This window comes from Panthera tigris, chromosome A1, assembly GCF_018350195.1.
Source record: "Panthera tigris isolate Pti1 chromosome A1, P.tigris_Pti1_mat1.1, whole genome shotgun sequence".
Taxonomy (NCBI): domain Eukaryota; kingdom Metazoa; phylum Chordata; class Mammalia; order Carnivora; family Felidae; genus Panthera; species Panthera tigris.
The window spans coordinates 177082527-177105798 of record NC_056660.1 but is presented as its reverse complement, the minus strand read 5'-3'; the positions used below and the strand labels follow the sequence as shown (position 1 = coordinate 177105798).

The 23272-nt window shown below is 38.3% G+C and overlaps 1 protein-coding gene across 2 annotated transcripts in view; it reads left to right on the top strand.

Moving 5' to 3' along the window:
• The window catches only part of RANBP17 (RAN binding protein 17), a 330708-nt gene that overhangs the window by 277692 nt on the left and 29744 nt on the right, over positions 1-23272 (top strand). For both annotated transcript variants that reach the window (XM_042992442.1, XM_042992448.1), the window contains 2 exons: positions 8546-8760; positions 11595-11733. In XM_042992442.1, coding sequence (XP_042848376.1) covers positions 8546-8760; positions 11595-11733 — 354 coding nt within the window. The remainder of the gene's footprint in view (positions 1-8545; positions 8761-11594; positions 11734-23272) is intronic.

Sequence of the window (23272 nt, the reverse complement as noted above, 5' to 3'; positions counted from 1 at the left end):
GACTCTTTCCCACATGCACTGATTTGTTGCATATTTTGTGGAACACCTCTACCTCGCTGCTCAGTGAGACTGGCAGAAAAATAATACTTTTGATATGCTGTTTTATTTATCTACATTCTGTCATGATATACTTTGATGTAAGTTTTTAATTTTGCTTCAGCTCTCAGCTGCTCTCGCCGTTACAGCTCAGGGTCAGCAATGAGGTTAGCCACAGTAGCACAAAACAATTTCCTGTTTGTACAGCCCAGGTAACATTTGGATGAGGATTAAATTTTACCACATTTTCTACTAGCCCAAGCCTATTATTTCTAATGAGTTTTAAATTGCTTCAAGAACGTGTATTTCAAAACTTAGTGCTGTGATCCATTCAGCCTGAGCAACTTAATAAAGGAAATTTTTTTCTTGAATTTTTGGTTAAAATGTTGCATGCAGTGTAATAAATGTTATTACTTTGGAAACCTACTTCTCTGTTTTAAGAACTGGACGTTTTTTATGCTCAATTTCCATTTGTCTAATCTTTTCTTCCTTTAGCCCCTGGGTCCTGGTATCTTTAGTGACATCTATTGGTTGAAGAGTGCACAGAAGGGAGAAATCGTGATAATTTTCATAAGACTAGGCAAAACGGAACTGCTTTTATTCCCTCCTTGGATACCTGATTTAAGAAAGTTCAGTGTGTGAAAATCTAAACTTTAAAAATGGATGGAACAGCCATGAGTATTCACTATATGTAAGAATTTACATCAGGGCTCTTTAAAGCAGTATATGCTCCAGGTGCATTTAAGGTATGACTTAATCACATGCTTAAATTGGATTGGTAAAGCAATGTACAAGCCACTGTTATTTATCGTGACCTAGAAAACAGACCATAGTTTTCTAACTGGCTTTTGCAGAGCCCTGGAGATCTGAAAAGGACCATAGTGGGCCTCCAGATAGCAGGGAGGAGGACACCCTACTGCCACTTTGACCAGAACCACCCTGCTGTAGAGTTGCACCAGATTTGTTTGTAAAAGCGAATCACCTTTTTGACCACTTGTGGGGTTTTTTGTAAAAGAACTTGAAAATTACTGGCATGTGTTATTAGAAGCATTGTGAGAATGAAGGATTATGATCATATATTTATGTTTGATTACCAAAGAAAAGCTGAAGAACGCATTGGTCCTGAGATAACTAAAGTCTTAATAAATGTCTCCAGGATATAACAGTTCTGGAAAACAAACTATCCAGGAACCATGTACGTGGCCTTAGATCTTACTGGAAACTTGGATGGGGACATAGAGTGTCAAAGTAGTATTAAAGTAAAGCTCATGATAGAATGACCGACACCTTGAGGATACCAGCACCAGGATCAGGTGGCTTACAAAAGCAAGACCTTGAGGAACATGTTCCACAGTAGATCCACACATACCAGACGTGCCCCCTTTTGCAAACAAGCAAATAATACTACATAAGCTATTAAATAAGGAAGAGTGATGTCCAACCAGGTGCTTAGGGTTCAGTGGATTCTTTCATCCATGCAGCTAACAGTTACTGAGCATTTACTATGTGTCCGATATTGTGAGAGTTACAATGGATAGGATAAGAAATAAGACACACAAAAAAGAATCTTACTGATTCTTCTCTTGAGGAACTTGAGTTCTTCATGGGATTCAGTCAAGTAAATGAAGACTTATGACGCACTGCGCTCACTTTTATACTTGAGAAGCATACAGAGTGCTATGGTAGCCCAGAAGTTTCTAACTCAAACTGAGGAGTCAAACAAGGAAGAACTTTTTTTTAAGTTTATTTATTTTAAGAGTGAGAGAGAGAGAGAGCATGGGCAGGGGAGGGGCAGAGAAAGAGAGTGAGTCCAATGCAGGCTCCTCACTGTCAGCATGGAGCCTGATGCAGAGCTCAAACTCACCAACCATGAGATCATGACCTGAGCCAAAACCAAGAGTCAGTTGCTTTACCAACTGAGCCACCCAGGCATCCCAAGGGACAATTTTTTACAGGAATAGAATAGGGCCCAGAAGTTTGAAGAGGGCATTTCAAGCAGACAGTAGCTGCTTTTACAAAATTATATAAATATAAAAAGTAGCATGGTCTGTTAGCAAACTGCAGAATTTCAGAATTGCTATAGAGAATAGAAAGTGAAAATCCTGATTATCTCATCATTCAAAGATAACCGTCATTATCAGTTTAGTGTATGCTTTAAGTGATGTTAAGTTTATTTATTTAAGTAATCTCTACACCCAACGTAAGGCTCGAACTCAAAACCTCAAGATCAAGAGTCATAGGCTCTCTCGAATGAGCCAGCCAGGTGCCCTTACCATATCTTTTTAAATAGCTGCAAAGTATTACATTTTGTGGTCATATTATAATTTATTTAATCATTCACCTTTTGATAAATGTAATTTTTTTATACACATACAATTTTTCACCGTTACATACTTTGTCTCGGTAAGCAACTTTGACATGCAGTTTCATGAGCTTCATTTGTTCAACAAATGTACCCTGGGAACAGCAGACACTGTTATTGACTCTTTGGATACATCAGTGAGCAAAACTGAAAAAGGCATTATTTAGCATGTTAATAACTGGAATTTTAAAAAAAGAAAGAGAACTTCAGGAGAAGGAACAATAGAAGTACTAGGGATTGGGAAAGGTGTTGTAGTAACTTAAGTAAAGGTGACATTTGAACAAAGACTTGCAGTAAATGAGGGAGTTAGTCATGTGAATATCTCTGGGCAGAGTATTCCAGGCTGAGAGAATACCGAGTTTTAGGGTCGTGAGGCACCAGTGTATCTGGCATGTCTGCAGAGCAGCAAAGAGATTAGTAGCTGGAGCAAAGTAAACAAAAGGGAAAGTTATAACAAGAGCAATGTCATGTAGTGTCATTCTTGTAGACAGTAATCAGGACTTTAGCTCAAGTGAAATAGAGGGACTTTAGAATGTTTTGAGCAGATGAATAACATTTGCTACTGGCTTTGACCAAGGTGATAGTGGGAGTGGTGAGAAATAGTTCGATTCTGGATATACTTTGAAGGTAAAGCAAATCAGATTTCTTGATGGATTGGAAATATGGAAGGATGAAGTCACCATTAACTGAGATGCATGTGACAGGGATCAAAAGTTCCACTTTGGTCCTGTTCAGTTTGAGATGTTAATTAGATATCCCAGTAGGAATATTGAATATAGACTTGGCTATCTGAGTCTGAGGTTTGGAAGTTAGGTCTGATCTAGAGAAAAAATGTGGAAGTCATTGACTCTCAGTTGGTATTTAAAGCTGTAAAAACAAGGTAAGATCCCCTAGGTGGTGGGTGAATATGCATCTAGAAGACTTAGGTTTGAGTCCTGGGGCACTTCAGTGTCAGGGGTAAAGGAGAAGAGGAGCAACCAGCAAAGGAAAATGAGAAGGAGCAAGAACTGAAGAGAAGATCGGGGTATGTGCCTTGGAAGACAAGGAAGAAGAGGTAGCTAACTGTGTCAAAAGCTGGCAGTGAATCAAGTAAGATAAGGACTAAGAGTTAACCATTACATTTAGCAACAAGGCGGTCATTGGGAACCTTGAAAAGAGCGTTCTCAGTGGAGTGGACATAAAAGAGAATGAGAGGAGGGGTGCCTGCGTGGCTCAGTCAGTTACGCGTCCTACTCTTGATTTCGGTTCAGATCATGATCTCATGGTTCGTGGGTTCAAGCCCCACATTGGGCTCACACAGAGCCTTCTTGGGATTCTCTGTCTCCCTCTCTCTGCTTCTCACCCGCTCACTCTCGCTCTCTCCCTTTCTCTCTCTCAAAATAAACATTTTTTTTTTTTTTAAAAAGAGAAAGAATGAAAGGAGAATAAGACAATGAAAACAGTTCTTTGGAAGAGTTTTATTACAAAGGGGAGTACTATCTAGCAGAGAGGTAGGGCCAAGAGAAGGTGTTTTTTGTTTTTGTTTTTGTTTTTAAATGGAAGATATAATAGCATAGCCTGTATTTCAATGAGTTGATCTAATAGGAAAACAAGATTGCATAGGAGAAAAAGGAGAAATTTATTGGTGCTTTGTCCTTAAGCACATAAGAGGAGATGGCATATGTTGAACATATTGGAGGGTTGGCTTTTACAGTAGACAGTGTAACTGCAGATGCTGGTAGATAGGTAGATATTGTAATGAACTTTTAGAATTAGAATATGTGTCCAGAAGTGGATTTACACATTTTTTATATTTTTAATAAATATGACCAAATTGCCATCTAGAATGATTACACTAATTTATGTTCCCAACAATTTGCTTATTTTCCTGCCCCCTCATCAACACTGCATTGTTTAATCTCTTTCAATCTGAAACGGAAATACTATATTCCTTTCCACTCTTCATAGCTTCAATTCTGTCCCAAACCATTTATGTCCAGGGGCCTCGAAAGACAGAGTGGGTTGAGTGACCTAAAGTAAAGGAATGTCGGCAAGCTTGTGGTTCTCTTCCCATAACTGTTCTGATGATGAATGAAGACATTCAACCTATAGAGCTGTCAGCTAAATATCACCTTAAAATTTTAGAGATTAAGAGGGAAAAAGAAAACATAAATCAATGTAAGGGATTGCTTTATAAGCCAGGAAATAACATTGTTCGTACTAACGGTTCTTCCTGGTACAAGATACTACTATGGTATTTTATCCCTTCAGCGTTCTTTTTTTAAGTATTCTTCTGAGGACACAGAGAACTGGTAGACTATAGAGGAAAGAACCACACTGTGACCCCATACAGCCAATTCTCTATTGAAGGAACAGAGGGAAGATGTTCCAAGACATAGCATTGACCTTACTTTGAATCACATATTAGAAGGAAGTATATTATGCTACACAGCCAGCTTCAGCTCCCCCTCTTTTCCCGGCCATAGCCCCCCATGTGTGAACTTACAGGCTACTAGACTTGAGAAAGAAATGAACCCCCAGGAGTATGCATTGTCATATTTACATTTACTGAGTGAGCGCTGTGCCAGTTACTATGGTAAGCGCTTTACATATGCTGTCTCCTTTACTCCACATAAGAGCCTGTGTGTTTTACGTACTTAAATTATCCTTATTTTATAAATGAGGAAACTGACTTACAGAGATTAACAATCTGCTCAGACACCGAGGTAGTAAGGAAAGAGGTAGGCTTCAACCCCAATCAGTATGACTCAGAAGCCCACCCGGTTCATTACTCCCTTATGCACTGTATTTCTGTCTTCTGTTAGAATACTGCCTTTTATATAGTTCTCCACCGGAGACCTTTGAAAGAAGATCACTCTTCTTTGGGTGTAGGAAGCCTCTTTTGAAGGAGACATTATAGAGTCAGTCACTCAGGGAAGAGGTGGGGTCTCAGAAGGAAGAAGAGTTAAAAAAAAAAAAAAAAAAAAAAAAAAAGACCTGAAAGTAGATCTCAGGTAAACAGAAGTGGAGATTTTGCATTTTTTAATGTATATCCTTCTCTGAATCTAGATCTTGAGGATTGTCCAGAAGGGCACTTCTGAGTGCTGGAAGCTAACCCCAAAACAAAAACAAAAAGGTTTCTCCAAAAGGGACAGAGAATAGAGGTTAAGAAAAGAGAACCCAAGCAATTAATATAAGCAAATGATAAGCTGAATTACCAGTCTCTGGAGTCCTCTGTGCTTATTTTTCAGGTTTTTTTCCCCTTATCATTTAGTGAGATTTCCTGCTGCAGCATGCACAAGAGTAAGAATGGCAGTGCTGTGGCACCTGTGCCTCCCACTGGAAGTTCCCCCCACTATTGCCCTCGGCCAGGTTATCCATCAATTCCCAGCATTCTTGTCCGGAGCCTCAGAGGAGCCTCCACACCCCTCTCTCCCAGGCCTAACGTTAAGAATGTACGGTATCTCATTCCCCTGCCCCCAATTATGGCATTTTAAGCTTTTTTTGGGGGAGGGGGGTTGCAATCCAATTTCAGTAAGTATTGTTCAGTGACACATACTGAATAAAGCTGAGTCAGAGTGAGTAAATGACTTGACCAAGCCTTCTCTTCCAGAGTCTTTCATAGCCACCACGGAATGCTGAGGTACCTGAGCACAGTGAGGTACAATTCTCTGTTTCAAAAGTATTACTCGTTCTCCTTTTCAAAGGTCACAAGGCTACACTAATTAACTTGTTTAATTAAAATAAATTAACACAGATGTGTCTGACACAGGCCAAAAGACATGTATTTTAGGTTGCAACTTCAACACAGAGATGAAAGTTGTGATTCTAAATAAGTAATCCTTCTTGATGATAGGTTATCCAATCTTTAAATCAAAATTTTTGTACCATCACCGTTCTTTGTCTGCCCATTCCATCTTTGCTGTAGAATATAAGACCTTTACTTCTCCCATAAGGACGTGAGCATAAAAAGGCCCCAAAAGATGATCCAGTTTTCTCCCTTTGACCTGGGCCTTTCCAACAAACCCAAAATGTGTAGTCCACACATAACCCCCAGATTACCCTAGCTCCTTTCATCACATGTAAGCAGTGCTTTCCTTTTCCGAGGACAGAGAGGACAGGGGAATGTCTACCTTGGTTTATACTGAATTTGAGGCAAAGGTAGAAAGGCAGTGGTTGAGAACTGTCTTCTCCTGCAGCATCTTGCTTTCGCGGACCTCCATACCTGTGCACATGATCTACCTAGCACACACTCCTCCCCCTCCGAGTCTTCCTGGAAAACGGGGCTTGATCCTTGAGAAATAGCCTGTTCTGTGAAGCTTTTCCCCACTGCCCTCCTGCCCAAGCAAAGTCAGTCTCTTCTTCTGTTCCCCTAACATTTTAACCCAATCTCTTTGTGTTTGTCACATTGTATGAAATCATTGATTTATAAATCTATTTCTCCCACCAGACTGAACTTCTTCAGAACAGAGATTTTATTTCCTTTGTTTATCCCAGCACCTCACACATAATAGCTGTTAAGTAAATGCTGTCATACTGAGTTGAATCTTTATGGAACTTACTCTCTAAATTAGGATGAGGTCATGAGAGAGGGTACGGGATTTGGTGTGGAGTAAATTCCAGGGTCTGTCTCATCCCTGTTAGTACACACGTGGTTACTGTAATATACATATCAGTCAGGATTCAAACAGGGAAAAACAAGCACTATGACACTGACAGAACAGGGAACTTGTTTTATGAATTCAGACTTTGTACAGTCTTGGGCAAAGATGGGAAAATAGGTCAAAGGGGGGAATTGAAAATTCAGAAGGAAAACCACTAATCAGCCCTCCTGAAACAACGGCCTGGGTGGACAAGATGGAGCTTGCAGGGAATTCTAGCAGCTGGAAGTGACACTTCCAGCTGCTAGAATGGAACCATGAAAGGATGTGGGGTCAGAGGAAACTGGTGTAGGGTAGAAGTCAATGGAAAACGGCTGCCTTTGCATAGCTGCCAGCCTGGAAGTCTGCTGCAGAGTAGTTGGTGATGGGCTTGGAGTCATTCATCAGCAGGACTGGTGGTTCTAGACACAGAGGAGGAAAGAACACGGACAAACTGAAACCCAGCGGCATTTCTACTGTTTTTTCTCACTCTGGTCACAGTGACCTTCACAAAAGCGTGGCTGCTACTTCACTTCCACCTTACAAATCTCACACAAATTTCTCTTTTGCCCACTTCTAGCCCACAACCATAAAGGGAAATGCATTCTGGGAAAGTTAATTCTTGTGTAGCCAAATTGGCACAGTACAAAGCCACAACAATGTACCTCTAAATTTTGTAAGTTGAATTTAGTTTCAATTTTAGCAGTACTCACTTAAATAGGAAAACACAGAGCTAAGAAACATGTAGGACTTTATAGTTTTTTTAAAGGCATTCTTGGGTATTGCCTAAAAACATGCCTTACTAGCACACATTTCAGAAACAAATTGTTGGTTATAAATGCTAACCGGTATTAAAATTTTTAAGGTGATTATATAAACATTTCTTTATCTTTTGATGGACAACATAGAATTTAAGTACAGTTTTAAAAATCATCTCTTGAGGTCTTCTGCAAAATGACGGAAGGAAAAAGGAAGTAACATTTGTTATGCTCTGTGCCAAGGATTTCTTGTGCGTCTTATTTCATTTAATTCATATACCAAACCTGCGAGGCTCCTAAAAGTGAAGTAACTCAAGATCAAATTCATGTAAAACTGTTGGAACTTCATCCCAGAATTTAGCATAACTTATATCTAGTCTAGGCTTTTTCTCTTGACTTGGTTGTTTACTCCTACGTTTCTAATGTCTTGTTGAAGAGGAGATAACACATATATTAAAATATGTAAAGTGAACTAATCTTAAGAGTGCAACTCAATGAATTTTTCCATATCTACCTGCATATTCGTATAATCACCACCTAGATAAAAACATAAAACTTTGCCAGTACCCTTGATTGGTTTTCCTTGGGCCGTTTGTGCTTCCCAGGTAAACTGCCTTAAATATTTGCATTTTTCGTTACACGGATGGTGTAATTCTTGGAACAATGCTAAGAGGAGGTGAACATTAGCGGTGAAGTGAAAATGTTAAATAATGTGCCTTGAATTACATCTACTTATATCACTTTCTCTGTCTGCTTTTACCCTAAAACAGGTAATCAGATCCTGTCCCTTGGGAGCCTCTCAAAAGATCAGATTTATCCAATGAAACTCAAGGGCATCTCCATCTGCTATTCAGCTCTGAAATCTGCCTTGTGTGGAAATTATGTCAGCTTTGGCGTCTTCAAGTTGTATGGGGACAACCATTTTGACAATGTACTCCAGGCCTTTGTCAAAATGCTGCTGTCAGTGTCCCACAGTGACTTGCTAGTAAGCAATCGTGCATCACGGGAGTCTTTGTGTGAAATGTGAAGTAACACCACCACAGGCTTGGAGTGGTTACAGTGAAGCCCAGGGAGTTAGAATAGCACCAGAACATTGTTATGTTTTAGGACAGCATCTTGATTTAACTTGCAGAATTTGAACTATAGTGGCTGTGTTTCTATAATTAAATGTGCAGTTTTGAAAACTGCAGCTACCACCGTCTGATGGATCGGTCCTCCAGAGTGCTCCAGGTTCTGCATCTAGAGAAAATGTCATCAGCAATTTCAACTGATTGCTTACAACTATACTCATAATTCAAAACAGGTCTGTCTCTTGGAGCAGAAATGCAGGATCGGCTGCAGGATCTTCTCCTTCCTTCTTCCTTCCTCCTCCTATGCCCTCTACTTCCCCTACTGTTTGGCTTTCCTTTGCATGAAAATTCTGGTGTGGCGGAAGGAGTGCTGAAATCAAAGTTGAGCGTGCGGGTGCATAGTCTCAACTCTGCCACTCACTAGTCATTTACCTTGAATAAATCACCTTCTCTATTTCTCCAGGCTTTAATTTCCTCACCTTTAAAATGAGTAAATTAAACAAAGTGATCTCCAGGTCCCTTTTCAACTCTACCGTCTAGTTTCTATGATCTATGTCAGTGGTTTTCAAACTTTGAGACCCATCAGAATCACCTAGGGTGCTTGTTGGAAATTTAAATTTCCAGGCTCCTCCACTGAGCTGTGTCGTTATCACACTTTTTTTTTAAACACCTCTGCATGATTGCACAAAAGCTAATATATGCCCAATGTGGCTGCAATAATTACTTCAATAACTGCCAAATTCATGCTCAGGTGTAGTTCAAGCTTTACCACCTGCTCCCTGCCAAAGTTGCAGCTAAGATCTAGGGGACTTTGGTCAGCCTGAGTCATCCTGGACAAGAATGGACTAGTGGCACCCTCTTCCACCGTTCTAAGTCTTTATGGAACCACATATCCAGCTAAAGTGGTTAAGCCTCAGTAGTAGAACAGAATGCTCATTGAAGGCTGCCTGTGTGACAGAAATTACAGACTAGAAACTTGACTCAGATCAACCATGCATTAACAGACACCTCACTGAGAAGACACTTCACTATAGTTGAGGTCCACCAAAAAAACTGATTGTAGCTCCAGGAATTTCTCTCATCTTTTTTCTAACAGGCAATCAAATCTCTAATTCACTAATTCTCAAAATTGAGGATGCATAGGATTCCCTTTGTATGTAAAATGCATGTTTTAGGACCTCATTCCAGAGCTTTTCATTTAGTGAGTCCGGAGTGGGGATCAGGAAACTGCATTTTTAGCAAGCACCCCATGTGACCTCATGGGGGTGGCCTTAATCTCACTTTAATAAATACTACTCTGGTTTATTTCTCTTATGAGTGTTGTGCTTCTTTCGTATTGGCTTGAGTTTCATTTGGAGTTTTCCAGGGATCTTTCTCATGCACTTATCTTTTGCTCATAGTATATAGCAAATATTAAGCCATTGACCAAATTATGATTTAATTAGATGGGCAGGCACTCTGTAAGTACAACAGACCATGATGCCAAATCCTATTATAACAGCAAAAGCTTTGTGTTAAAAAAAAAAAAAAAAAAAGGCTGCCTTACCACTAGTAATAACTGTTCAGAGTTACAATATTTCCAACCAGAAAATAATTGTCTTTTTTTTTTTCAATTTAAATTTCAGTTAACATGAAGTGCAGTATTGGTTTCAGGAGTAGAATTCAGTGATTCATCACTTACATACAACAGCCAGTGCTCATCACAACAAGTGCCCTCCTTAATACCCATAACCCATTTAACCCATCCCCTCCACCCACCTCCCTCTATCAACCCTCAGTTTTTTCTGTCTCTCTTGTGGTTTGTTTCCCTCCCTTGTCTTTTTCCTCCACTTCCCATAGATTTATCTGCTTTGTTTCTTAAATTCCACATATGAGTCAAATCCTATGGTATTTGTCTTTCTCTGATGGACTTATTTCACTTAGCATGATACATTCTAGCTCCATCTACGCCGCCGTTGCAATTGGCAAGCTCTTATTCTTTTTGATGACTGAATAATATTCCTGTGTGTGTGTGTGTGTGTGTGTGTGTGTGTGTGTGTGTGTGTGTACGTACCACATCTTTATCCATTCATCAGTCAGTGGACATTTGGGCTCTCTCCATAGTTTTGCTATTGTTGATAATGCTTCTATAAACATTGAAGTACATGTACCCCTTCCAATCTGTATCTTTGTATCCTTTGGGTAAATACCTTATAGTGCAATTGCTGGATCGTAGGGTAACTCTATTTTTAGTTGTTTTTTTTAATATGAAATTTATTGTTAAATTAGTTTCCATACAACACCTAGTGTTCATCCCAACGGGTGCCCTCCTCAGTGCCCATCACCCACTTTCCCCTCCCTCCCACCCCCCATCAACCCTCAGTTTATTCTCAATTTTTAAGAGTCTCTAATGGTTAGGCTCCCTCCATCTCTAACTTTTTTTTTTTTTTTGAGGAAGAATTCAGTCTTCTAAATTCCACACTACAGATTTTTATTTGCATTTAAGTGTTATCCATGTAAGGTAAAATTGAGGATACTTTCTGTGCTGTATCTTCAAATTAGGATTTCTAGAGATCAAGAGATTCCTATTAGAACCCCCTTAAATACCGAATTGAGAATCATGTGTTTGTCATTTGTTCCATGTATTTATTTTATATATTTATATTTAGGTAGGTTTATATTTTCTAATATTATAAATGGCAGTTTCCACTAGACCTTAACATGTCTTTTGCTTCCCAGTGGCTTGACACTTGGTATCTCTGTGTTTTAGCAATATCGGAAACTGAGCCAGTCTTACTATCCACTCCTGGAGTGTCTCACCCAGGACCACATGAGCTTCATCACCAACTTAGAGCCTCCTGTACTGTTGTATGTTCTCACATCTATCTCCGAGGGACTCACTACTCTTGGTAAGTATTGTGGAGAACATGATTTCCAGAGGAAAAACTTGATTGTGGTCTCTTAATGTATGTGCTTACTAAGATGATCATCCTACAGACAGGAAAAAATTATGTACCCAAACTAAGAGATTATTTCATAATTATTGCTTGCAAGTGAGAAAATGCCTTTTTGTATTTTGATGTACAGCTTAATTTTTAATCCGCTTAAAGGTATAATTTATACACATTGATTTTAAGTGAACAGTTAGTTGTTCAGTGACTATAACAAACATATATACACAGTCATGAACCATCACAACTGAGATATGGAACATTTTCTTCACCACAGAAAGCGCTCTAGTGCCCCCTTCTAATCAGTCCCTTCCCCCTCACTCCAGCCCCAAGGAACCACTGTCTACTTTCTTTCACTATAGTTTACCTTTTCCAGAATTTCATCTAAGTGGAATCCTATGATGTATATACCTTTCTCTTTCGTTTAGCATAACGCCTTTGAGATTCTTTCATGCTGTTTTGAAAGTCAGTTTATTCCTTTCTGTTGCTGAGTATTATCCCATTGTGTGGAATACTACAACTTATCTATTTATATATTCACCAGCTGATGGACTTTTGAGTTGTTTCCATTACTTGGTTGTTTTGTACAATGCTACTGTGAATGTACAAGTCTTTCCGTGGACAGGTAGTATTTCTCTTGGGGAAATAGCTAGGAGTGGGATTTTTGAGTTGTATGCTAAGTGTATTTTTAACATTATAAAAAAATTGTGACACTGTTTCCCAAAATGACTGCACCATTTTGCTCTCCCAACAACGTTTGAGGGTTCCAGTTTCCCAGTAACCTCCCTAACACTTGGTATTGTCAGTCTTTTTAATCTTAGCCATCCTAGTGGGAGTTAAGAGGAATCTCATGATGTTTTTAATATTTCTTTCACTACTGAATAGTGATTTGAACATCTTTTCATGCTTATGGGCCATTCATGTATCTTCTTTAGTGATGTATTTGTTTGAATCCTTTACCCATTTTTTTAAACTGGGTTATTTATCTTGTAAACATATATTAAATATTCTGGATACAGATCCTTTATCAGATATGTGTTTTGAAAATATTTTTTCAGGCTTGGCTTGTATTTTTATTTTCTAACAGTCTCATCTTATTATAAGAGCAAAGTTTTTTTTAATTTTGAGGCAGTCCAATTTACTTATTTTTTCTCTTATGGTTCATGTCTTTTGGGTCCTATCCTAAGAAATCTTTGCTTAACCCAAGGCCAGACAGGTGGTTTTTATGTTTTCTTCAGAAGTTTTATAGTTTTTGATCTTATGTTTAGGTCTGTGAACCATTTCAACTAAACTTTTTGTATATAATATTGTGTATGAGACAAAAGCTGTTTTTTAGCATACAGTTATTCAATTGTTCTAGCACCTTTTGTTGAAGAATGTTCTTTCCTTATTGAATTACTTTGTGCCAATTCTATACTGTTCTGATTCTTAACTTTTGTCCTAACTTTCTGGTACATCTTGAAATCAGAGAGTATAGCCCTCTAATTTTGTTTTTCTCTATTTTTTTTAATGTTTATTTATATTGAGAGAGAGAGAGAGAGAGAGAGAGAGAGAGAGCGCGCGCAAGCACGGGAGAGAGCCAAAGAGAAAATCACAAGTAGGCACTCGGCTGTCAGTGCAGAGCCTGACATGGGACTAAATCCCACAAATTGTGAGATCATGACCTGAACTGAAATAAAGAGTCAGACACTTAACTGACTGAGCCACCCAGGTGCCCCTGTTTTTCTCTTTTAAAGTGGTCTTGGCTATTCTGGGTCCTTTGTCTTTTTATATACACCTTAGTGTCAATTTGTCAGTTTCTCGTTAGAAAAAATAAATGAATAGGGGAATTTTCGTGGGGATTGCGTTGAATCTCTAGCCCAATTTGGGGGCAGTTAACATATTAGCAATATTGAACTTTCAATTCCTGAAAATGGCATATCTGTCCATTTATTTAGGTCTTCCTTAATTTTTCTCAACAGCGTTTTTGTAGCTTTAAACGTATGACTCTTGTACTTATTTTGTTATAACTACGTATTTTATGTTTTTATGCTATTGTACATGGTATTGAATTTTAATTTCCCATTGTTTTTGGCTACTGTGCAGAATTGCAGTTGATTTTTTTTGTATGTTCACCATATATCCTTCAACCTTACTAAACCCACCTATTAATTCTGGTAGTTTTTGTAGATGTCTTAAGATTTTCTGCATAGATGTACCTACAAATAAAGACAGTTTCATCTCTTCCTTTCCAGTCTGTATGGCTTTTTTTTCCTTGCCTTATCACACTGGCTAGGGTCTACAATACAATGTTGAGTAGAAGTAATGATAGCAAACATTTTTTTCCTTGTCTCCAAGGAAATGTCTCCATTCATTCTTTCACCATTCAGTCTAATGTTAGCCATAGGTTTTTATATAGATGCTCTTTTATCTTGTTGAAAAAATTCCCTTATTTGTGGTTTTCTGAGAGTATTATCATGAATGAATATTGAATTTTATCAAATTATTTATCTACATCTACTAAGATGATTATATGGCTTTGCTTTTTTAATACATTACATAATGTTAATCATCACATTGATGGGTATTTGAATGTAAAACCAGCCTTGCATTCCACACTAGGTTGTAACACATCCTTCTTATATGTTATTGAAATCGACTTTCTAAAATTTTGATACAGATTTTTTACATCTATGTTCATGACAGATATTGATGTGTTCTCAGTAGTTTTTCTATAGTTCTTCTTCCGTATCTTGTACTCTTTGTTCTTCTGTATCTTTGCCTTGTTTTAGTGTCAGTCTAATGCCATCATAAAATGACTTGAGGATTGTTTCCACCTCTCCTATTTTCTTAAAAAGTTTGTGGAGAATTGTTATTAGTTCTTACTTAAATGGTTATCAGATCTCCTTAGTGAGGCCTTTAAGCCTAGATTTTTTATTGTTGTTAGTAAGTTTTTTTAACTACAAATTAAATTTTTTCATGGATACAGGACTATTCCACTTATTTATTAGATCTGGCGTAGCATTTGGTAGTTTGTATCTTCAAAAGAATTTCTCCATTTCATCTGAAGTTCATCTGACATTGACATAAAATTGTTCATAATATCCCATTGTTATACAATATGATTTGAGCAAGGTCTGTAGTGATTCCCCTCTTCCATCCCTGAAATTGACAATTTGTGTCTTCTCTCTCTTTTTTTTTCTCATTCTGGCTCTAGATTGATCAGTTTTATTGCACAGAACCAGCTTTCAGTTTTCATTGAATTCTCTTTTATTTTTCCATCTTTTATTTCATTAATTTCATATATGGCCTTTATCATTTCCTTCCTTTAGTTTACTTTGCTTTTTCTTTTCTTAATTTTGTCAAGTAGATACATAGATAACTGATTTTAGACCTTTCCTCTTTGCTAATATACACATTTAATGCTTTCATCTAAGCACTGCTATAGCTATTCCTCACAAAAATTTTATATATTTTGAGATTTTTTTTTTCTATTCCGTTCAAAAATATTTTCTAATTGTCCTGCTGAATTCTTCTTTTATCAGTGGATTGTTACTTAGAGGCACAGGGTTTTTAATTTCTGTATATTCACAGGTGTTCCTGATATCTGTTACTGATTCTAGTTTAATTCCATTGTGGTCATAGGAAATACTCAGTAATTTTTATAATCTTTATATTTATTGCATCCTTTTTATGTTCAAAATACGATGAATGTGCCATGGGCACTTGAAATAACTGTGCATTCCACTGTTGTTGGGAAGAATGTTCTATGGTGGTCTAATTGTTCAGATTTTCTATATTATTACTGGTTGTTTGTTTTCTACTTATTCTATGAACCACCAAGAGAGAAGTGCTGAAGTCTGACTATATAGATTTTTCCATTTCTCCTTTCAGTTCTATCAGTTTTTATATAAAGTATTTCAAAGCTTTGTTACTAGATACATAAATATTTAGGATTGTTATGTTCCTTTGGTCAATTTTCTCCTTTATCATTATGAAATGACCTTCTTTATCTCTTGCAATACTCTTCTTTTTTTTTTTTAATACTCTTTCTTCTGAAATCTACTTTGTCTGATATTACTAGCCTCTCCAGCTTTCTTTTGATTAGGTTGCCTCTTTTTCTATCATTTCCCTTTTAATCTTTCTGTGTCTTGTAGACAGCAGGTATTTTCTATTGCTATTATAACAAATTTGTACAAGCTTGGTGGCTTAAACTAATGTACATTTATTATCTTATGGTTCTTTAGATCATAAATGTGACATGGGTCTCACTGGGCTATAAAATGAAAGTGTCAGCAGAGCTGTGTTCCTTTCTAGGACCAAATCCATTTCCTTGCCTGTTCCAGTTTCTGGAGACCACCTAAATTCCTTGGCTCATGGCCCCCCTTCATCTTCAACACCAGCAAGATTGCATCTGTAACCATTCTTCTATAAATACATCTCCCTCTAAATCTGACCTCTCCTGCTTCTCTCTTTTACTTTTAAGGACCTTTGGGATTACTTGGGCCTACCCAGATAATCCAAAATAATCTCCCTATGTTTCGCTCAACTAATTAGCAATCTTAGTCCACCTGCAGTCTTATTTATTCTTTGCTGTATAATCTAACACATTCACAGGTTCTGGGAGTTAGCACATGAATGTATTTGCCAAACACACAGCTTATAGGTGGGTCATATTTTTATATCAAATCTCACTGTCTCTGCCTTCTAATTAGTGTTTCAACCATTTATATTTAATGTAACTACCAGTGTATTTGAGTTTAAATCTATAATATTGCTACTTGTTTTCTTTTTATTTGGTCTGAACTTTGTTTCTTTTTTCTTTTTTTTCCTGCCTTCTTTTGGTTAGGATTAATTACATCTTTCTTATGAATCCATTTTATACCCCCTATGAGTTTATTAGCCAGACTTTTTTATTTTTAGTGGTACTCTAGGGTTTATAATCTACACCTTCAAATAATATCAGCACAGTTTGCCTTCAAATAATCACAGTCTACCTCTTTCCCGCTATCTCCATTCCTTCTGGAACTACACATGTGTTGTATATCTCTGTTATTATTCGAAGACTGGATGGGAAGGACTCCTTTACAGATCTCCAGAACTGTCTCTTTGTATAGCTCCCACTCTCTGAAACTCTGTCCCATGAGTTCTAGCTGCCTCAGTCTCCCCAAATTCAAACTGTTTCTCTTCAACTCAGTGAGACTGCTTAGCTCAGTTTGGGTTCCCCGTTCCTGGTCTGTAGCCTGGAAACTACTTGGGGCAATAAGCTTGAGCAATCACATCATTTGTTTCCCTCCTCTCTGGTTTAATAGCCCTGTACTGCTTGTTGTGCAATAATTGAAAAATGTTGTTTCATATTTTTGTCCTGTTTTCTAGTTGTTTATGGCAGAAGGAAAAATTCTCATAGCAGTTAATCCTTCAAGGACAGAAACTGAAGCCTTGTCTTTTCTTATTACAGTTTGGCTTGACATTCTTTTAACTCACATCATAGTAATACTTGAAGATTTTGAATTAGTTGCAGGCGGCTATATTGCTCTCAAAGTGTGGTCTCAGGCCTGGAATCTGCATTTCAACAAGGCTCTCAAGGGAGTCTTGATGAAGTGGCATTAGGGAGGGAGTACTGAGCGTGGATGTAAGTCCTGGTGCTAACACTTACTAAGTGTATGTTTATGGACATGTACTCTGTGCCTGATGCTGTCATAGGTGTTTTCAGGTGGGTACTTCAGCCTTGTCATTCTCAGAACCACTGTGCCTACCAAAACTGGGTTACATACTCTGTGTGTCCTTATTTCCTACTTGATTGCAGTTTTCTGAAGGACAGAAACAGTGTCTTGAGGCACCACTTTATTCCCAGTGCCTAGCATATAGTAAGTGCTCAGTAAATATTTATTGATTAAGTTAATTGAGTAATGTTATTTTCATTATATTTCATTATACAGATGAGTAAGCTGTGGCTCAGGGAGGTCAAACAACTTGCAGAAGGTTACACAACCAATAAGTGCCTGATCTAGGAGTCTTTCTGACTCGAAAACCCATTCCTCTTCGCCTCACCACCCTGCCCTAGATGTATCTAATCTTCAAGAAAAAGGACTATCAAAAGTACCCACTTGGGTTTCTCCTTTTCCAACAATAATAGATCTGCAAAGAGGCATTTATAGTTATCGTTTGGGTTACAAGCAGGCTTCAGTTCTACTTTAGCCTCTGGAAAAACTGAGACGGAAGCACAAAAAAAAAATTGAATCAGTGATAGGGTAGTAACTCACCTAATATGCTTAACATGATATTAACAATTTTTGGTTATCCTCATTCATCAGCATTTTTAGTTTCAGGCAAGCTGTAATGTGGGGAAAGAGAAAGGTGAATGAGAAAAGTGACTATATTTTCTTTTTATTTTTTTAAAGTTTATTTTAAGAGAGACAGAGACGGTGTGAGTAGGGGAGAGGGAGAGAGAGAAGAAGCCTGACCCAGGGCTCGCACTCACAAAACTGTGAGATCCTGACCTGAGCTGAAACCAAGAGTCAGATGCTTAACCAAATGAGCCACCCAGGTGCCCCTATTTTCTATCTTTTTATTACCCAGCCACCATCACCCCCCACCACACTCTTACATATAGAAACCATTCTCTTACATATAGAGACCAAGTGCAGAACTTACAAAAAGCTGCTCTTAATAATAGTGACACTCAAGTCATTCATTCAGTAAGTACCAATTATGCACATACTATGTACTTGGCAGTACTAAAGGGAACAAAACAGAGAAGGTCCCTGCTGATGTGAAGCTTTTACTCTAGAGGGAAAAGATAAACAATAAATACATGACCACACACACACACACACACAAACACGCACACGCACACACACACACACAAGAAAAAGTCAGGTCATTGCAAGTGCTAAACAAAGACTTAAAATGGGATAATGACTGGAGAATGATCAAATGTGGCTTCTTTAGAAGTGATCAGGGAAGGCCTCTGAAGATTAGCTGGGGCAGCAGTGAGGGTCATTCCAAGAAGTAAAAGATAGCACAAAAGGCAAAAACAAGAAATTGTGAGGGCAAGTGAAAATTTGAACCAACTGGAAGCCACCAGACCTTTCCTCATCAAGGCCACTATTAATAAAATGTTCATTATGAATAGAATATGTTGTTATTTTGAACACATTCTTGAATTAGATTAAGTGGTATGAATATAACATGGAAACAAGACATTCAGGAAATATTTAGAAACTTAGAGACCTTGTACACTAGTTTCTCCCACCAAAAACATGCTAAAAGTAGAAGACAGCTACTATGAGTTTGCCAAACAAAATGATGGGCTTTGTATTTAAGGGACTGAAACCGCCAGGAAAACAGATGGAAAGTGAAAAGGGGGAAGCCTGCTCTGTGTTGAGCACTATGTTAACAGTCTTTACACACTTTACTAATTTCTCACAAGACCTTGCAAAGTAGGTGGTATTAAGCACATTTTACAGAGTTGCAAATTAAAGCTCCATGAAGTTAAACATCTAGAAAATACAGACAGATTCAAATCCAGAGCCACCTATTTCCAAAACTGTGCACCACCCAGACAGGCCTTTCGTTTCTGAAATTGCCTTTCACACTGTATTTTTCTAAGACCTCCTTCCTCTCTTCTGCCATGGTGAGAAATTTTGAGCCAAAGCCAAATTTTAGCTCAGCCCCATTATTATTCTCCTGACTCAGTCAAGCAACTCTTTCCTATACAGTTAACTTTTCAGAACAGTTTTCCATGATGGGTCCTAGTGAACAGGAGGCTTATTAATGATGCATGTGCTTCCTGTAGAGACCTGTTGCAGGAGAAAAGGAGCATTTGGTTTTAATGCCAAACAACAAGTTGCTAGAGAGAACAAAGTGACCATTCGACTTAAACATTGTGTCTAAAATTGTCTACATTGCAGTCCGACTTCAGCTCAGGTCATGATCTCTGGGCTCATGAGTTCAAGCCCCACATCAGGCTCTGTGCTGACAGCTCAGAGCCTGGAGCCTGCTTCGTATTCTGGGTCTCCCTCCCTCTCTCTCTCTCTCTCTGCCCCTCTCCTGCTCATGCTGTCTCTCTCTGTCTCTCAAAAATAAACATTAAAAAAAATTTTTTAATTGTCTACATTGCAGATAAATCCTTTTTTTTTTGTCATTTTTTTTAATGTTTACTTATTTTTGAGAGAGAGAGAGAGAGAGAGAGCAAGTGGGGGAGGGGCAGAGAGAGATGGAGACACAATCCGAAGCAGGCTCCAGGCTCTGAGCTGTCAGCACAGAGCCTGATGTGGCGCTCGAACCCATGAACCATGAGATCATGACCTGAGCCGAAGTCAGATGTTCAACAGGCTGAGCCATTCAGGTGCCCCGAATGAATCCTTTTTTTAAAAGAGTCTGAATACTGGGACTCCTGGGTGGCTAATTCGGTTAAGTGTCAGACTTCGGCTCAGGTCCTGATCTTGTGAGTTCAAGCCCTCCATCAGGCTTGCTGCTGTCAGGGCAGAGCCTACTTCAGATCCTCTGCCCCCCTCTCTCTCACGCCCCGACTTGTGCTCTCTCAAAAAAATAAATAAAACGTTTTAAAAAATTTAACAATTCTGAATACCAAGAACCAGGACAAAATATGAAAATTCATGACTTCTGCCCATCCTTTTATGTCAGGAGAGTTTCATTATTTGAATCTCACATAATAGCTTGAGCTGCAAATAAAGAAAACCAATAATAATACATAGTCCTCAGCACTATTCATTCTGTTTTTGATCAAACGGCCCTTGATCCTTATGATTCTACACCTTTCAATCTACCCTAAAATAACATTTATCCGTTTCAAAGTCCCCAACCATAAATCAGCCATAATGGAATCTCTTCTTCTTGCTTTTATTGCAAGGATATATGTTCCAACCTTCATGTCTAAAGTGTTTACCTGGCTTTTTCATAGCTGACTCAGTAGATTGGAACCTTTTAATGCAACCTGCATGGCATGCGGTCACCAAATCTATGTGAAGTCTTTATAATTTTTGTATGATTGATAGCATATTGCTCTTTACTGGTGAGGGAAACCATATCTATTTCCTGCTCGCTTCCTTTTGTAGATATTAAGTTACTTAATCCATTTACTTTCATGATTGGGACTTCAAAAGTAGAAATGTGAAGGAAAAGAGAAAAGCAACCAAGCTCAACCAGTCTATACCTGATTCTTAGGCCTAGATCTTTTCCACTACATTATACTACCTCCTGGAATTATAAAATCTAATCTTCCTTTTCTGCACAGCAACCCAGATAGTGGGGAGAGATAAACGATTAATCCATCAATCAAATGCCCTGATTTTGGGAGAAAAAGAGCCCCTTTCTTAAGAGGAAAATATAGCACCACAATTTGCTTGTATATATAGCTTCCATAGTGCTATGGTTTCCCTAAGCTATTGTCCGTTCCCATCTTGTAGACCTTCATTCAACCCCTACTGATCCTGCACCAACTACTATTATCCTCTATTTTATTTTTTTATTTACTTTTAGGGTTTATTAATTTACTTTGAGAAAGAGACAGGGAGGGAGGGGCAGAAAGAGAGGGAGAGAGAGAATCCCAAGCAGGCTCTATGCTGACAGCACAGAGCCTGACACAGGACTAAATCTCATAAACCTGTGAGATCATGACCTGAGCCAAAATCAAGAGTTGGACACTTAACTGACTGAGCCACCCAGGCGCCCCTGTTATCCTCTGTTTTAAATGCATTTATCTATCTGTATGTCAGAACTTTCCACCAAGCCTACCTCTTTCTATTTCTTATGCCATTTCTCTCCAAAACAATTTATATGAAAGAGTTTGTAAACTGTGGTGTTCTGTCGTTCTAGGTATTATTACTAAATACAACTCAAGACCTATAAAACCTTCCTCAGACTTGCTTTGCCTACTAACATTGCACCTCTAATCTAGGAAAGGCACGTGTGTCTCAAAACCTCAGAGATTCATAAAATGAATAAGAAATTAATGACTGCCTTAGGAAGTTTATAATCTGCTGGTTCCCAGCCCTACTCTCCCTGTCTACTTTCCTCATCTGCATTTACCATTTTTGCCATTTTTGAATGTTTTTAATTGTTCCTCTTGTCACTTCTGTTACTGATCATAAACTCCCCCAGGATCGTGTCTGTACATTATTACCTTTGGCCAAAAAATCTGGGCAGTGTCATTCTGTGAATCAGAACCATGAACTTTGTTGGATAAGCTCTTTATCTCCGAAATCCATTTTTTTTTTTACTGAAAAATGCAAATAACAACACCTACTATATACAAAGTAATTGTTAGAAGTAAGTGAATAATAACTCTAATGTACAAAGTAGATAGTCAATAAATGGTTGCTACATCATGTCACTTGCTTGCTGTAAAAAAGAAGCCTTTAATAACACCTCTGTTGTCTTTCAAATTAAATGTACTGTCCCAGCTCACTATTGGATGCCCTCAAGGAAGACACCAACCTACTTTGTCAGCCTTCTCTCTTATGACTCCCTATATATTCTTTCACTCATCCCAAAAGTCCTACTCCCTGAATACACCCTCCTCTTTTCAACACGAGGGCAAACTGGTAGTAATTGTCATCTTTTGAATCCATTGTGTTTTAACAAAGTGTTTGATGGTTACATGTATTTTTGCTTAAAACCTGATTTTGTTTAATGTGTATTAATTTTCATGGTTAAAAGTATAAATCTAGAACTTCAGCTCCTTGTTTATTTTCAGACAGTGGCTCCACAGTCATCCAGCCGTGTGGCATTGGACATGTCATTTAATCCCTCACTATTCTTGCCTGTAAATGGAGATAATAACAGTTACCATCACAGAGCTATTGTGAGGATGCACAATAATTTGTGTAACTAACACAGTAAACTGTCAGTAAATATCAGCTGTTTTTATTCTGAGACTTTCTAGTTGTTTTCTTCTCATTCAACTCTGCAAGTTATTTTACAAATGCTGAGAAAGGTTAACTGGTTCTTTCAGAGTAACAACACAGCAAGTCATTAGAAAAGATGAGATTTGAAACCAGAGCTGTCTGACTCCAAAATCCCTAACTTCCCACCACACTGTGCACATTGTGTGAATCTCTCTACCTGAAAAATGTCCTTCCTTATATCTAACTGAAATAACTTTCCCAAGCCCGTCTTAGGTTCTGTCTCCTTCGTAAAGTCTTTTTGATCCCCATCCAAATGTGATGTCTTCCTCAAAATCCGCCCAGCAGTGTGTCGCTCATTCTTGGCTAGCACTGAGCAGCAGTGACTTATGTACTGAATCACGAGCTCTTTGACCAGGGTAGAGGTTTCCCCTGAAAGAGAGCATTTTGCACCAAGTCCACACCCTGTTTCCTCTGCAGCAGAGCACTTTGCACCAACAGATGTTTAATAAAGTCACTTGAGTTGAACAGACGATCGTTGAGGTCACAAATGGAAAATTCTGTCCAATTCAATCCAGGAGTCAGTTACTTAACTAACACGTCTCTATACCAGGTCTTGTAGTAGACACTGGGTTCAAAGAGATAAGCAA